Below are 16,324 nucleotides of genomic sequence, written 5' to 3' on the forward strand. Positions count from 1 at the left end.
CAAGAGGAAGAACAACCATGGTTCAGAGGATAATTTATTCCACAAATCACTTACTCTGCCACGGACAGTGTTCCAAATGATTCCAGCAGGATTCATGTCTCTATGTGCTACTTTCATGTCCTCATTTGGTGAGCTGGGTATTTACTGCACAGCGTCACTATCACGCTACAGAAATACACCCCTGGCAGATACCAGAACAGCCCTCATTTTTCTTATGAGCTGCTCTCTTGGAAAAGATAACAGAAAACAAAATAATACTTGACAGTACCGAGTACAAGCCTAAGGAGAACAGTTTGACGTCTACATCTCTAGAAGCACCTCCAGCCAGGGAAGCCTTGTATCCTGCTGCATAAATCCGGCCAGCTCTGAAGGGATGGAGGGATGGCTTAGAACTGCAGATCATGGTGGCAATGCCAATCAAAACTATTTTATGTCAGAAAACAGCAACAAAAGATGACTCTCAGGGCAATGTGCTTCAGAAACGGGGATACCAACAAATGAGTTAAAGTTGTTGTGTATATCCCCATTTCACTTGTACTGATTTTGGTTGACAGCCGCATGCTGGACCCTTTTTGGTGGGGCTGAAACTCCCTGTCAGACACAGGGAACCTGTGCCCTGAGCTCTGCAAGAGCAACACTGGCCCCTGAGGTGATGTTAGAGAGGATGTCAGAGAGGAACAGACCGTTCTCATCTCCCCCTCCCTTTACACTATTGCTTGAAGGCATGAAAGCTCCCTAAAAGCAAACCTGTAGCACAGAAATGGAAGCCAGTGCAGGCAAACATCGCTGATATGCCAAGAATTCATAACATTTATCCTGCATCCTTTTTAAACTGTCTCCTAAATACTCTTTCCGGCACTCTTTCACTAAACACAGGTTAGGACTGGGAAAGGATGACAGCGATGCCCACCCCACAGCGATGTGCATCTCCACACGTGGACAAGGGTCACGTTGCCCTGGGTCCTGCAGAGACAAAATCCCAGAGGAGTGCACACAAACACGTGCAGACCAAAGGGGCTACGGGGATATTCCCAGGCTTTTATAAACCTTACATGGAGGCATGTTTTTATTGTGTTACAAACGGCACATTTTGACTTTAAAAAGAGAGAGAGAAAAGAAGCCATTAAAAAAGTCATCTCTGAAATGATAAAGAAACTTTTTATCTCTAGCACAGTTAAATAAAGCACATAAAATCAGGCTTATTTATGTGACCACACAGGATGACAAAATCAGAATAGTTAGAGCTAGACAACTCACAGAGAGGGTAACAAAATTAGATACACCTGTTTATATTCAGTTTTCAAAACTTAGTATCTGAATTGTAAGCAATTATCTGCAGCAGACTGGCCACCTGAACCACTGCTATCAACATCTACTTCTTCACTAAATTTTAAAAAGTGTATCTGTGTACACATACACTTTTCAGTAATGAACCACAGACATTTTGTGCTTCAGATTATTTTTCTGTTTATAGTAAGTATTCTGATATAGGAAGTATTCTAAGAAGCAGTTATTCAATACCTTTTTTTTTTTTTTTTTTTTTTTTTTAATAGGTTTCTTGATCCCTTCTGCATTCCCAGCACTCCCCTGGTGTCAGTAGGACCAGGTAAGTGCGGTCACTGCGGAGCCAGGTCGCACCATCTGTAATTCCATGGCAACTTGTTCTGTTCTGCAGATGCTTCAATTCTCTGCACTCAGTGTCATTTTACCAACCAACTTCGACTGAAAGCTATCATTCCATACATTTTCTAAATGTAATTAAGTAAAACCCTGCAAGAGCAATTTAGGAGCCCCTGACAAATCTCAGCAGCAGCACAGCTCAGAGAACTGCAGGACAGCCCGTTTGCTGTCCCTTCAGCTCTTCATTTGTGAAGCAGAAAAAGACGGGATTGCGATACTATAATTCAGGGGAAAATATAAGCTGCAGCCACACTATTCAAAGTATTTGCTCACAAGAGCAGGCAGAGGTACTCCTCGAGCAGGTCTGTGTGCCCCTGAAGCAGTGACAAGGCCGTCCCAGGAATGCTCCTCAACCACCTCGCTTGCTCCGTGCCTGTGACAAGTCACCGCTAATGACAGGTAAAGCCCACACAGAGAGCCAGGGCAGGCATTAACACGACAAGATTTGCATAGTTTTGCATCTCAAATATCTACGTGCAGTTTCCTAGAGATCAAATACAGAGACTACCTATAAATACCACGCAGTCTTGGCTGGAAATACCACCATGAGACTCCCTTCCCATCTTCTCTTAATTCAACAGCTTGCAGGGAACAACGGCGTTTCAACAACGGCCTTTCATTATCATCGTACTCGGAGACTGAAAAAAAAAACAAAGGTTACTGCACTGTAGGCATTCAGCAACAGTATTTAATTCTCTGTTTTCTAAATCACAAATGAGAAAAAGGGACAAGTTATTATTAATGTACTCAGGTATGTTAAACCCGTAAGAACACCAGCACATTGGGTAGGCACCAGTAACGTTCAATTCAGCAAGCACCAGGCCCCACACACACTGCACCTAACAGGAAGATGAGAAACACATGGGTAAGAGCTCCAACGTGCACCATCCACATCCTTGGGAAAGAACTGTCAATAAGAAAAAGGAAGTGGTCATTTTCACTAGCCAAGACAACAGATCAAATTCATCCCTTCTGATTCCATGGAAACCCTACACATCACTTGAAAAAAAAAAATCTGGCACAAATGAAGACTTATTTCACGTGTTGGTTCTCTAGGACAGCTGCTCGTCAGAAGATTGGGGTCTGTCGTACAGCCCCAACACGGTGTTACGCTGCAGATTCAGCTGAGATGATGTCTTTAGATACAGCAATCTAACTGAGAGACTCACACTGAGTTACAGGTAAGATGCATCCTATTAGAGATTAAAACATTCCAGTATCCGAGAGTGTTAAGATTTACAATAAAACCTGAACACTGTTCAGATTTGAAGGCTGGCAGGAAGTTTTGCAGTTATTTCTGTGTTATTATTACTCAAAAGACACTTTGAAGAAACAAACTAAGCATAGGTGTTGCATGCACAAGAACTAAAAACAATACAACTATCAAGATTTTTTGGTTTTTATCAAGTTGGATTTATACCATACAGTTAGGAGAATGACAACCAATGATATGAAATGCCGAGAAGTTAAAGCTGGCCTCAAGATGCAGTTTTTCCTGCAGGCTTAGAAATTCTATAGGAACGAAATAATTTCAAAAAGAGCCTTTATATTTTTTAACCATTCCTCTAGCATAGTAGAAAGCGGAAAAACTGATTTCCATAATCCCAGCCTTTCTTGCTGAGCAGCTCAATCAAGTACAAAACATAAGAATTTACACAGAATTTACCAGGCACTGAACAGAAAAACAGAATGCCCTCCGTCCGGTCACCTGGGAGGTCTGTGTCTCCAACCTGACAGAAGGGACATCACATACAGAACGGGGTGCAGCATTCAGTTCACATTGTGTGCAAAATGCTTACACATTTCTGCAGTTTAAAGGAAGTACAAGAGATCCAAAAAGAGACTCCTGCCTTCCCCAACCCACCTCCCTCCCTCCCTCTCCCAGAAATTCCTTAAGCATTCGATGCACTCAGTTTAGCAAGATTTACGGCTAAATTTCTCTGTGTATGTGAGAGAGAACAGGGTGCTTTTGCCTTCAAAACTTTAGTAGGCAACTACACTGAACATTATACACAGTAAGCATCTTAGTATTTTATTCATTGCATCTTTTATACAGAATAAGCTTCACTGATATTTAATCCACTGCAGTATTCTGTTGATGTAGCAACAAAGGATTACATTATAAACAATGAACAAAGTTTTACCTTTAAAAATTTTTATATAGATGTAATTTTTTCAGTTGACAAACAGCATCACAATTACTAAAAAAAAAAAAAATAATGAAATAAGCATGGAAGCTAAGGCCATATTTTTTTTAGTCTCTAATTGATAAATTTTCTGTATTTACCATAAATATTAGAAGCTAAACGCCAGCAACTAAAAATAAACATATCTATAACTTTCTAGCAACCAGTATTCAAATAATGGAGAAAACGTACAACAGAAGGAAGTTTCTTTTCACATCAGTTGACATCTGTGATCTATTTACACTATATATGTTAAAATTCCACAAGATCATGAAGGGTAAGGAATTTTAAAACAATCTGTTAACCATTTCTTAAAATGGCGCTTTTGTAACTCAAATGTGGGTCTTTAAAATCAGTAGAACATTGAAAAACACCACACTGCAGAATGCCTATACCAAAATTACATTAAAAAAAAGACAAAGTACTCCATAAAGTGTCACTGAGATGCTCAACTGAAAATAATATACATTTGTATATTTATCAAGATAGATATTACTGTAAAAATGCTCACATTTAAAAAATATAGTCATTATTGTTTGTATTTCCATTAAAACTAGGAGGGACTACATGACCCAACGTATGAGGAGTTTGTATATAATGACATGCTTCCTCATTTTCTAGCACTAACAAAAATAATAGAGAAAGCTCTATTGTGTACTTTAATAACGATGTTCTAATTTCCTCGTATCCTTTAGAAGCTTTACGCTGTGGGTGTATGTGCATGCAAGTCTGTGCACATGTGCCTGTGTACATAAACACACACATCTCCAAGTGCTTACACACACACATTCCTGCATACAACACTTGCATAATGCAAATCCTGTGCAGGAACTCTGCCATGTGACAGCCAAGAGCCACACGCTGTGCTTCCTTACTATTTTTCTTCAAATGTTTTATCTGGTAAATGCAATAACACTCTCATATTTGGCCAAATGTCTTAGTTTTTAGCAAATCATGAAATACCTGATTTAGCCATAACATCACACACGAGAAGAATGTTACTGACGGTGAGTTCAGTGTGAAAGCTCATGAAATGGAATGTCAGTTACTCTAAAAATTAGTATTCAAAGATTAGATAAATATTATGGCAAACACCATGGACTTTCTATAAAGTTTAAAATGTAATTCACATTACAAAGACTAAAGATACTTTATGTATAGAACTTTTAAATATGGAAATGACTGGCATTGATTTTTAAGCTTACTTCTATTAGAAATAGCCTTGTTTCCTGTACAGGTGATGCTTTGTCTATACCATATATAGTAGAAAAATAAATTCTTTAGCAACCTAGAAATAGTTTATAAAACTCTTGTAGTTTCATTTGCTTTGCTAAACATGCCAATGTTAGACTGACAACTATAAATAAAAGCTATATAGACAACAGATGTAAAGTAGAACAAGTTAAGAATACTACAATTTACAGGACAGACTTTATTGTACTATTAATTCCTGTGTGCTTTGCAATAGGAATAGGGTTGACTTTTCTTTTTTTTTGTTTTCTTAGAAAAGATAATTGCAAGAATATAACACAATATCAAGATAATTTATAATATACATGTAACTTAAGACAGCAGCCGAGTTATGGTATCATAGTGATCTAGAACGATATTCCAAGTCAGAAGTACAATACCTAGGACATAAGTGTGAGGGAAAGGCAATTTTTATTTTATGAAAATGGAGCAAATCAAACTCTTAAGAGCCTTAAGTCTCAAAATCATCTATTTACTATAATACATACAAGACGATCTTAAATCTTGTTATAAGTGAAGATTACAACAGTGACCATCATAAAGCTTTTCTTAAAAAAACTACACAGAACATTCTAGCAGCTGAATGAGCCAAAACTGTCGTCTTTGCAAACCTAAAAAGGTGTATTTTGACCATGGAAGAAAAAAAGCTGCTATGAAGTATCACACATAGTGATCATCTATGGTCTTTCCTTTGCTACAATTTGTAACCTTCTAATTTTTTTTTTTTTAACCACTAACAAAATATTTAACCAAAAGATCTATTTAAATTAAGCAGCATACTTTTACAGCAAATTGGTACCAATGTAAAAGGAAAATAAATGAAAAAGAGATCATTAAAAAAAATGGTGCAAAAACAAAAATCAGTCATTCGAATTTTTAGTACAACATACCACAGGAAAAAAAAAATGAATACAAGTTTGTGATTTTATATATATACAAACTCCAAAGAAGTTAATCGTCAGTACCCAAAGTATTTATTGCCATGTATTAGCAATGCATTTTTTATATCTTTAAAGGGTCACATAAAAATAGATTTAAAGAATAGATTAATTGAAGTCCTAGATTAAAACGTTGTTTGGTTTAGAGAATTTTACTACAACAAAGTTCATGTTTATGTATGAAAAGTTATATAACCTTATATGAAAATGTCATGAACTATTTTCTAAACACTACATGTATTCCCAAGTGGGAAAAATTAAAATATCTAAAATATATTAGATTAAGTTTACAAGACCATCAATGATCTTTCAAACATGCAGTTGTTTACAGAATTGAGTTTTACAAAATGTTTAGTTCAGGAATGGAACATAAAGAAATAAGTAGGCAACATCAAAACTTTTGTACAGTATTTGAAATTCACTTTTACAACAAGCATGTCCTTGGTATTGTGCTGTAAGAAATAATAAGCAAGTTCACCCACCCTTAACAAACTGTCCACAGGTTTACTTACAAGTAAAGATGGAAGGTGAGGGACTGTAAAATTCTCAACAGTGCATTTTGCATTCTTCCATAAACCATCCTAAGCCTACCGTCACGTAAGTAGCCAGGAGATTACAAAATAAACTATAGCTGGGCTTTATTTGTTTACACAGAATGCTTGAATGTGAATAAAATTGCCAAAAATACCATGTTAAATAACAAAAACAGCCATAAAGCAGGCTGTAAGCATTGAATGTTTCATAAATGTAATTTTTTAATCATTAAATTTCTATAGAAAAAATTTTATTCACAATATATTGTGACAAATTGTCACAGGAATGATATAGTGATTGCAATAAAGTATCATGCAGCAGCAGCTTTGTACTTTATAGCTATTTTTGCTTTTAAAAATTAAACCTCTCCAGTCATGCTTACCACATAGTTTTTATCTGCAGTGTGTACAAATGAGGAACACAGTACGGGATAGAACAAAAAGATGTCCAATCAGCTGGATGAGAATTTTTTTCATAAATATGAAGTACATTACTGTATCCTGAAACATGCACGTCTATAGCTTTTCTTTACTGTCCAGTGCCAGGCTGCCTGCAATCATCTCCTATCTATATAATACCAAGAGGGTCTGCTGGTAGTTGTGGCTGTATCAGCTGAGGCTGCAGCGGTGGCGGCAACTGAAGAGGTACCATCGGCTCCACCATCTGCACAGTGTTGGAAGGCGGTGGCTGACACGCCACTGGGTTCGGCGGTTCTACGATCTCTCCGTTGTAAAAGAAAAACTGACACTGTTGGATGAAGGTCTCTATAACCGACTGGTGGATTTTGGTGGTAGAAAGAAACTCTCTGTTTTCAAAATCGGGTCTCATCAAAGTAGGCCAGAAACAAATCGACAGGTTATCGGCAGTCATAAAGTTGGTTTTATATTGCTGACTAACCCTGAAATGAGAATGACATGCACAGAAATTAATTAAAATGGTATGCAATCAACCAGAAGTATTTAAACACACAACAACATTTTGAAGTGACAATAATAAACTATAAATTCCTCAACCAGCCATAGGCTTACATCTGTTAGAAAGTCAAGTAGATTGTCTAGGAGAAGGTCAGAACCCGCTTCTTACTGCGGTACAGCCAGATATGGACCACCATTTACAATACTCAAAGAAAAGGGGATCACATTAGATCATTTGTTAAGAAAACACACAACCCCATAATACCAAGTGTTGATTACAGCACATCTCGTTGTTGTTTTGTTTTGTTTTGTTTTCATGCTGGCCAGCAAAAGAATTTGCCTCAGCTGTAAAGAACACATCAGTGGAAACTGGTTGGAGCAGGTGCCCCAGTCCAAGTCATTTTGAGGAAGACTAGTAGCCTATGTAAAGCTAGGTCCTCTTGTTGCATTACTGCTAGTTAATGTGGAAAAAAAAAAAAAAGGTACAAACAGAAGACTTCAAATGAGTATCTAAATTACTTTTTAATGCAAAATGGAAGCTCTCTGGTAACTGGTTTCAACGACCATTCAGGAATAATAAAAGGAAAGGGATGGATTGCTTTAATGACTGTGGATATTCAAGCATTCAGCACGTAAAAACAATTAAATTGCAGCAACTGCGTACTTGTACACAGTTGTATACAACATATTTAGAAAAATGGCTATTACTGTTTATTGAATCACAACCTTGGAGAAAAATGATTTTTTTTATCCTATTTTGTTACCATGCCAATTTTTGTCACTGTATATGTGTACTCAGAAGCCTCCTAAGATTGTACAAAAGAAGCAGAAGGAACAGGCTCAATATTCAGCTTTATCACGCTCTCCTTACTAACTTGCAACTTGGACCTTTTTCTCCATTACAGACTCTTCCCTTGGAATGGCAATTCTGCTGTATTTCTCTTTCTCCCATTCTATTTATTTTGGTATCTAATGTTTCTAATACTATGACTTACCACAGTCACACTGCTCCAAAATCTCTATTTTGCTTCTCTGATGTAAGCAAGAAGCACTGCAACTCCTGTGATTATTGCAGCATTCTTCCAAAGCAATGTCTAATCAGACTTGGTTCACTCATCTGCTGCTTATTTAAGCAAGCACAAATGAGCTAACTTATTATTTCTATGCTCATTTTCTTCTTGTAGTCACTTGCTGTGTTTCACAAGATGCTGAATTAGGCTGAGACAGGATATCTATTTAACATGCCAGCAGCAGCTACTGCAACTGTAACCAAACTCTGATCAGGAAGTTAATAAAGATCATATTATTAACTAGTAGGGGGAAAGCAAAACAAGTCACCTGGAAGTATTTTTGCAAGTATTTTATCAGCAAAATTAACTATTAATATTATTCCATACACATTTTGCACAGAAGCTTCTAAACAAAGCAGTGTTTGAGCTTCAAAGAATAAATGTATTTTAAATATATAAAATATTAAAGTTATTAAAAGTGCAGAGTGAAGCAATAAAAAAAATATTTAAAAGACAGTCCATCTAATATCAGCCAACATAATTTTAGGAAAAAAAAATCCATTCCCAATGAAATTGCAGATTTGCCAGTACAAGACATCATGGGAAAGAGTTCCATGAAACAGAATTTACCTTATACTGTCCAGCTCCATCAAAAGGAGGAATTCTTTCCCTGTTCTCTCTCCCTACCATGTGCAGAGAAGTACAGGCTTCTCTGCTTACACTCGTTAGGTTTGGCACCTGTCACAGCCCTCTGTGAGCCAATCTGTTTAGTAATACAGCACAACACTACCCTAGCAAAGCAGAGTTTGTTTGTTTGTTTCACTTCGTTTTTATGTTTTCCCAATTAATAAATGCAACCTCAGTTCCAGATTTCCAGAACTTTAAAGGAACAACTGAAAGGGAGATTGTGGAAATGAGATGAGGAAGGATCTGACAGGTCGCTACTTTGCCTCAACTGCCAATTAATGCACAGGTTTACACACCAGACTAGTATCATAAACACTGGAATTAAAGAACATTATTCAACATCAAGACAATCTATATAAACCAGGATAGTTCAAAAATTAAAAAATTCTTTAAGCATGGATCGATCTGACTGCCATAGAGATCAGTTCCTTAGTCTATCACTATTACACCTGAAGAAAAAGAAGCTTCTCCTGATGAGTTAATTACTATTTTATGAATTACATACAATTCCATGAAATACGTATAAAGTTTACAAAGTAATACATTTCTAGGTCAAATTAATTCACTAGAATCTACTTAAATGTTTTGATACCACAAAACAACAACAACAACAACAACAGAAATGCTCGGAATTCAAAAGCTTGGTAACAAAATATGTCTCTTACTGGTTGGGGAACTGCATTTGGAAAACAGTTCACTTGGGAAAGAGCTGACACTAAGGAAGAAAAAAATACAAGTTCCCCAAAAAAGGTGAACATCATGTTGAAACATAGAAACAAAAGAATTTCAAGATACAACGCAAGTACCAGATTACTCTGATGAGCTCTTGCTCTCAAACCAGTGGTTGGGCTTAATGATCTTGAAGGCCTTTTCTAATCAAAATGATTCTATGGACTTGGTAAACATTATTTTGATGCCAAGAAAAGGTTCAGAAAAAGAATGAGCCTAGGTTTGGAAATTTTACCTCTCTGCAAGGAATGGATTCACTGAATCAATTTCCCTAGGTTGGTGCTGTATGAACTACAGAAAAGAAACAGCGCCTGATGAATTCCAGAATACTTGTAAGCATGACGGTTTGATTGCTTCTGACATAAGACTCTTCTCGGGCAGAAGATAAAGTAAACTAAAATACTCTGCGCTCTAAGTTACATCACAATTTCATCTAGAAGTGACTAGTGAGAGTTGCATGAAAAATCTGGTGTTAATAAACCTGCCAAACAAGTACGCTGTTCCACTGGGAACACACAATTCTTGTATTACAGTAGACAAGACGAAGGTAACTAAGATACAGTTGTCGTGCAGAAATAGAAAAAATAAAAATAAAAAAAAATTAGTAACTTGTCAGTGACTATTTTGATGATCAGCAAGAGCAGACTGAAAGAATTTCTGACAGCTGGCTGTAGTCCATAGATTGAAAAGCTGTGAAAACCATAGTAAACACTACAATTATGGCTATAAGAAAATATTTTCACTCATTTACAATGCATGTATAGTGGTAATTATAAAGAATAGACTTGTATTTTAGCATGCGCATTACTTATTCCAAATTGTGTGAGGGTACACAAATACTGCCTCTCAACCTGTTTTGAATAAATCTGGTCCAACGGTATTTGGATACCATTCCTGAGTAAAAGTAATATTCATATTACTTTTATTTTATAAAAATAACATCTCCTACCAAACCTTCCCGGCACTACTTCAGAATCTTCTTGTAAGTGCTTCGCAAATGTCTATTCATCTTCTTTTATAATCATTCAAAATGAAAACGAAGAGTCTGTATTTCAACCTTGCTACTTTTCTTGACCCTACCATCTACTTGCATTTTTTGTTTCAATAACAAACTCTTATGCTTGTGGACATACCAAAACAGTATAATTCACCAACCACTCACTCTGAACTATACAACAACAATAGCACATTTCTCACTCTGCTGACTTATGAAATAAAAACTAAAAACCGAAAATAGCAGTTTGTAAAGATAACTCTTCAGTCATGTAGAAGAGTGTTTTAGCTCATTTAATGAGAAATTCATCCAAAAAACACATTTCAATTTCAATTATATACTAGCAATAAGTCATCACTAGTTAATCTCTTAAAAATAAACATGGACTATAAAGTATTTAGTTACAAGAAAAGGTCTGAGTTTCTTTTAAGAACCTGTATCAACCTCCATACATATGCAATTGCTTATGCTCAGGCAGTTCTCTTGCTGAATGGAACGCACCTGCCACTGCAAATGAGAAGAAAAATGACAGTCTCTCGTACTTAAGAAAGCATTATTTGTTACTAGCAGCCTGTACATACATCAGTCATCTTTAAAAGGATGAGAACGGACTGGAGAGTAAAGGCCAATATACATCACTTCTGTTCTCCAGTAAGTTCTGTGATGAATATATTTCAGTCATCTGTGTATGTGCATGCAGGATCCTACTCAGGATTTTTTACAATTGTGTTTAGCTCGTTTACTTGTAGCAATCTGGGTACTTGACACTGCAATTAGACTTCTGGTACACTCAGCTGGGCTATGCAAACAGGTGACCAGCTGATGAATTCTGACAATTGCAAGACTGACACTATTTCACTGAATTCAAGTGACATGCAAGTTTCTATCTGGTCTATTAAGAACTACTGAAACATTTCAGGTGACTTATCTAATATCTGTGTCAAGGTTGTGATGTTTCGTTTTACCTCAGCACATCTTTTAAGTCTGTAGTACAAAAATGCATGGAATATGTATATCTAATTATATGATTCTATCGATTTTAGGGCTAGAAAACAATTTTTATTTGGCAAAATTGCAATGGAAAAAAAAAAAGATGCTTTCCCCTGCAAAGGAAAATGAATAACTTCATAAAGCTTAAGTAAGCTATAGCTGTAATTGAGAGAAGTGTAAAGTAGGTGCCTAAATTTCAAAGCTTCTCATATATTCAATGAAAATAAAATTGTAGGTTGGAAAAGAACTTTAGGATCATCAAAGTCCAGCCATCCACTTAACACTAGAAATCTACTGCTAAACCATGTCTCTGCATGCCACGTCCGCATATCTCAAATATGTCAAGGGATGGGGTCTTCACCACTTCCCTGAGCAGCCTGTTCCAAAGCCTAACCACCCATTCCAAGAAGAAATTCTGCCTGATACCCAAATTTAAACCTCCCCGGCACAACTTGGGGCCATTGCCTCACATCGTAGTCACTTGTCACCTGAGAAAAGAGGGGACACCCTCCTTGGTGCAACCTCCTTTCAGGTAACTGTGGACAGAGATGAGGTCTCCACTCAATCTCCTCTTCTCCAGACTAGACAACTGCAGTTCCTTCAGTCTCTCCTCATAACTCTTAACATAGTTAAGAAGCTGATTTAGTGGATTTCAGAGAATGTACCGTTTTAGATGAATAAGAAAAAGCTAGTCTTCTTATATTTTTTTATGACTGCATATTGTACACTTGCACACATAGAGAGGGTCAGAGTAGATAGTATACATCTACAAGTATTATTTTAGTTTATTATTATTTTTTTTTATTTATTAAAGAAAGCCATTAAATCTCCATGCAAGAGGCAAGATTTAGGATACAAATATAAGCAATTTACCGCTACTTATAGCTTTGTTCTACATTTTAGTCATTCAGTGGGCGTTTTTAGTGCTACATTTTAGATGCTGATTGAAGCTGACTTTGATTTAATGTGCAGGGAGAGGGGGAGATCAGGCCAAATGACCTCCATGTTCCTTCAAACCCGTACCAGCCTATAATGTTAATAGCTACTTCCTTAGAAAAGAGATCTGCAACAGTTGTGCAGATTTGTTCGTTCAGCTTTTTTGTGATATACAGCAATTAACAGTTACTAATACATTTATTTTTCAATTGTTACAAATTTTTTAAAAAATAGTAGAAAATATTAAACCTGTTTAGATGCGTTATCACGTATTTGAAGACATCGTAGTTGACTGGGTGAAACTTCTTCACAATTTCCTTTAACTCGTGCAGCCGTTCTGTCCTATCCAGGATCTCTATAGAAACAAACAACATTTTGTCATACATTTAGAAAGAAATTCTGAATAGTGTTGCTTTGCCCTACCATAAAAAGTACAGATAAGATACCCACAGAGAAATACCAAGTGAGAAAGTATTTTTTTTAAAAAAACAAAACTATTTACATATACTTTAAAAATAATAACTTTTTCATCATAGAGAGGCAGCCATCTAAACACAAAAATATTTTTCTGTATTTACATGGATTTATTTATTTGTAACAGCAGACCGTTAGCACTTGATTAACTCACTGGCTTGCAGAATAATAACCAACAATCCGACAGGGTCATGCTTGCAAAATGTTGTGACAATGTACCTAAAAGATTTATACAAACCCAAGTTTCACGAAGATTTGGGTTATGGAAGACTTTAACAAACTTAGAAAATCTTAAGCTTACCAGTCAAAAAATAAACAATTATGAATAAGCCTGGCGCAGCTATTTTAAGTATATTATTTAAAGGAGAACAGAGCTTTACACAGGCCCAAGGAATATTAATTTGGGTTTAAAAGAAGAAGCAAACAACAGTAAAAGGACTATGGAATAAAATAACGAATTATGCAAATTTAGAATAGATCAGCGCTACTTCTGACACCAAATTATATATAGTGAGAAGCTGATACTGGTTTAAAACTTGAAATGAACTCGCAGTTGGGTTCAGATAGTTCAGGATCTATCAACAACAAAATTCCAAAATTCCAGTTTTATAGTAGAAAAACGGGGATACAAGACTCTCTTGCAACCAAATTGTTGGCACAGGTGTGAGAATCAGATGAATCCATACTATCCCACCAAATATTCACATAAGGAAGAACACCAGCTCCCTCTCTCAAAATTACATTCCACAAATTGCTATTGTACTTAATCACATTTTTGCCATATCCTACTGTGTAGAAAGGTTTGTTTCAAAAGAAAGACTTCAATTCTTATTTAAGCTTGGTATGCTAGAGTTAAGTAATACGTAATTATCAAAGCCTGTCCCACTCATCTCTCTCTTCTGCTAAAACACTTTTGAAAATACCACTAAAATATTATAAACAACACGTTCTGCAGAATATATTTCCATTCCATGATGACTCCTATCTGAAAAGGAATACAAACTCAGCTCTAATTTGATGTACCTTAGCCTTAAAGCAACGTTAAATGTTTCAATGTACCAATAGAAATGTAGTGAGATATCAATTGCATTGGAAAACAGTAAGACCACCTCTATCACATATTCTAAGCTAGTGCATGTTTTGACTGAAGTTTAACTAATCAAGAAAAAAAAACACTAACCAGAAATATAGTAAACAAGGGATTTGCCTGAAAAGTACAGCAAAAATATCAAAAATAAGTGTTTAGAGTTGTCATACAAAAATATAAAATTTCTAAGGGATTATACTTAAATCAAGTCCAGGCCCAAGCCTTAGGTTTACACTAATATTTTCATATTTTGAACAAAAAGCATTAAGAATATTGGATGTCACAGCTGTGTCCTGCGAAAACAAACAGTAGTGCTTTTCTAAAACAGTTTGCTGGCACCCAGAAATTATCCCAAGAGAGACAGGTACACTTTAAGAAAAGGGAACAATTTAGTCATATTTTCACTTAAAGCTTTTGAAGCATTTGTAAACACAGTTAACCATTTCATCTTACATGGAGTTCAAAAAGAACTTAAAGAACATCTCAGATTTACCATAATATTCCATATACATGGAATGCATATCAGATTTCTACAGACTACTTTGAATGGAAGCCGTGATGAATTCAAGGGGCGTTTTGCCCACATACACACCTGCTTAATAACTACATAACTACATCAGACTTCCAAGAGTTACCATATGCAGCACTAATACAGAATTTTAAAAAAGGAGATGCCTCCAATTCAATTTCCTAGGTAAACTGAAAATAATAGGCCACAACTTACTTAGAAAAAAACTAATGTAACAAGTTTACTTCATCATATAGTTCAACTACTTTGAAAGAACGTTAACAAGAAATGGGTACACCTAAGCAATTAAAAAAATAAAAATCAATGCAGCTAGCCCTTTCACAACTACAACAAACCAAAAATTGCAATAAGGGCAATCAATGTGAAAAAATAAAATCAAAACAAGATTATTACTTACTTGATGTTTCTAACAACTCTTGATGTAAAGAGTAAGGAATTAACGGATCTGGCAAATCTGCAAAAAAGGCTTTAAGAGCCCCAGCCACAGCATTGACTGTCACTTCCATAGACTCTAGACTGATATCATGATCTGTAAGACAAAATTAAACAGCACTGTAAGTAAAACCTACAGCTATCCTTCATAGCATTTTATGAAGGCAAGAATTTATTGAAAATGCTGGAAATGAAAATGTTGCCAAATATTTGTCAAAAAACACATGATAGGGTGAATCAGTGGGTAAGATACCATCACTTCGACACACATGAAATCAATTGTAACAAGTCTGACAGTACTAAGAAAGCAGATCAGAAAATAAAGTTGTCTTTGTTGTCTGTGTGGATCTAAATGCACTTCTATTTGACATTAACTATTTTCTGATAATTCATTTTGCCCAGGAATTAGTTTTAAAATCTATTTCCCCAAGTTTTGTTAAAAACCGGCACAATTTGCAGAGTTAATGTAGCCACGCGAACAAGATCCCGAAGCCTTTTAAGCAAGGACAATAACACATGCAATAACAACACAGTGATTCTACTTTGCCATATAACCTACTGCTAGATTCATTGTAAAAGTCATGCTAGATAATTTTAAAACTCTTCAGAAGTCCACTCCACCTGAAACATCATTTAATTTAGTGACATCTAGCATTATATTCAGATTATCTGAAATAGCACAAAATGAGGCATTAAAAAAAAAAAAGTACATCTATTCTCCTTATCATCTAGGAGGAATTTTTTCATCTATTTCACACAGATTCAATTTCATGACTAATATCCAAGAGGGCTCTTAAAATATGATTTTTTTTTTCTTTTTGAAAGATCAACTTTGATCATAAATTAAATGAAAAAGCAGAAAAAAATAATGCTCAATACACCCAAATGAACAGCATTATCCACTGATCATATTCCAGTACATTCCGGCATGAGAAATGTGGTATTACAAATTC

General features: G+C 35.8%; 1 protein-coding gene across 3 annotated transcripts in view; it reads right to left on the minus strand.

Moving 5' to 3' along the window:
• Positions 1-3,691: 3,691 nt before the first annotated feature.
• Positions 3,692-16,324, minus strand: part of ARHGAP5 (Rho GTPase activating protein 5) — a 46,728-nt gene continuing 34,095 nt past the window's right edge. For all 3 annotated transcript variants that reach the window (XM_035327034.1, XM_035327035.1, XM_035327033.1), the window contains 3 exons: positions 15,337-15,468; positions 13,099-13,204; positions 3,692-7,487 (listed from right to left, as the gene is read on the minus strand). In XM_035327034.1, coding sequence (XP_035182925.1) covers positions 7,157-7,487; positions 13,099-13,204; positions 15,337-15,468 — 569 coding nt within the window. In that variant the 3' untranslated portion in view covers positions 3,692-7,156. The remainder of the gene's footprint in view (positions 7,488-13,098; positions 13,205-15,336; positions 15,469-16,324) is intronic.

The sequence above is a fragment of the Oxyura jamaicensis genome, chromosome 5, assembly GCF_011077185.1.
Source record: "Oxyura jamaicensis isolate SHBP4307 breed ruddy duck chromosome 5, BPBGC_Ojam_1.0, whole genome shotgun sequence".
Taxonomy (NCBI): domain Eukaryota; kingdom Metazoa; phylum Chordata; class Aves; order Anseriformes; family Anatidae; genus Oxyura; species Oxyura jamaicensis.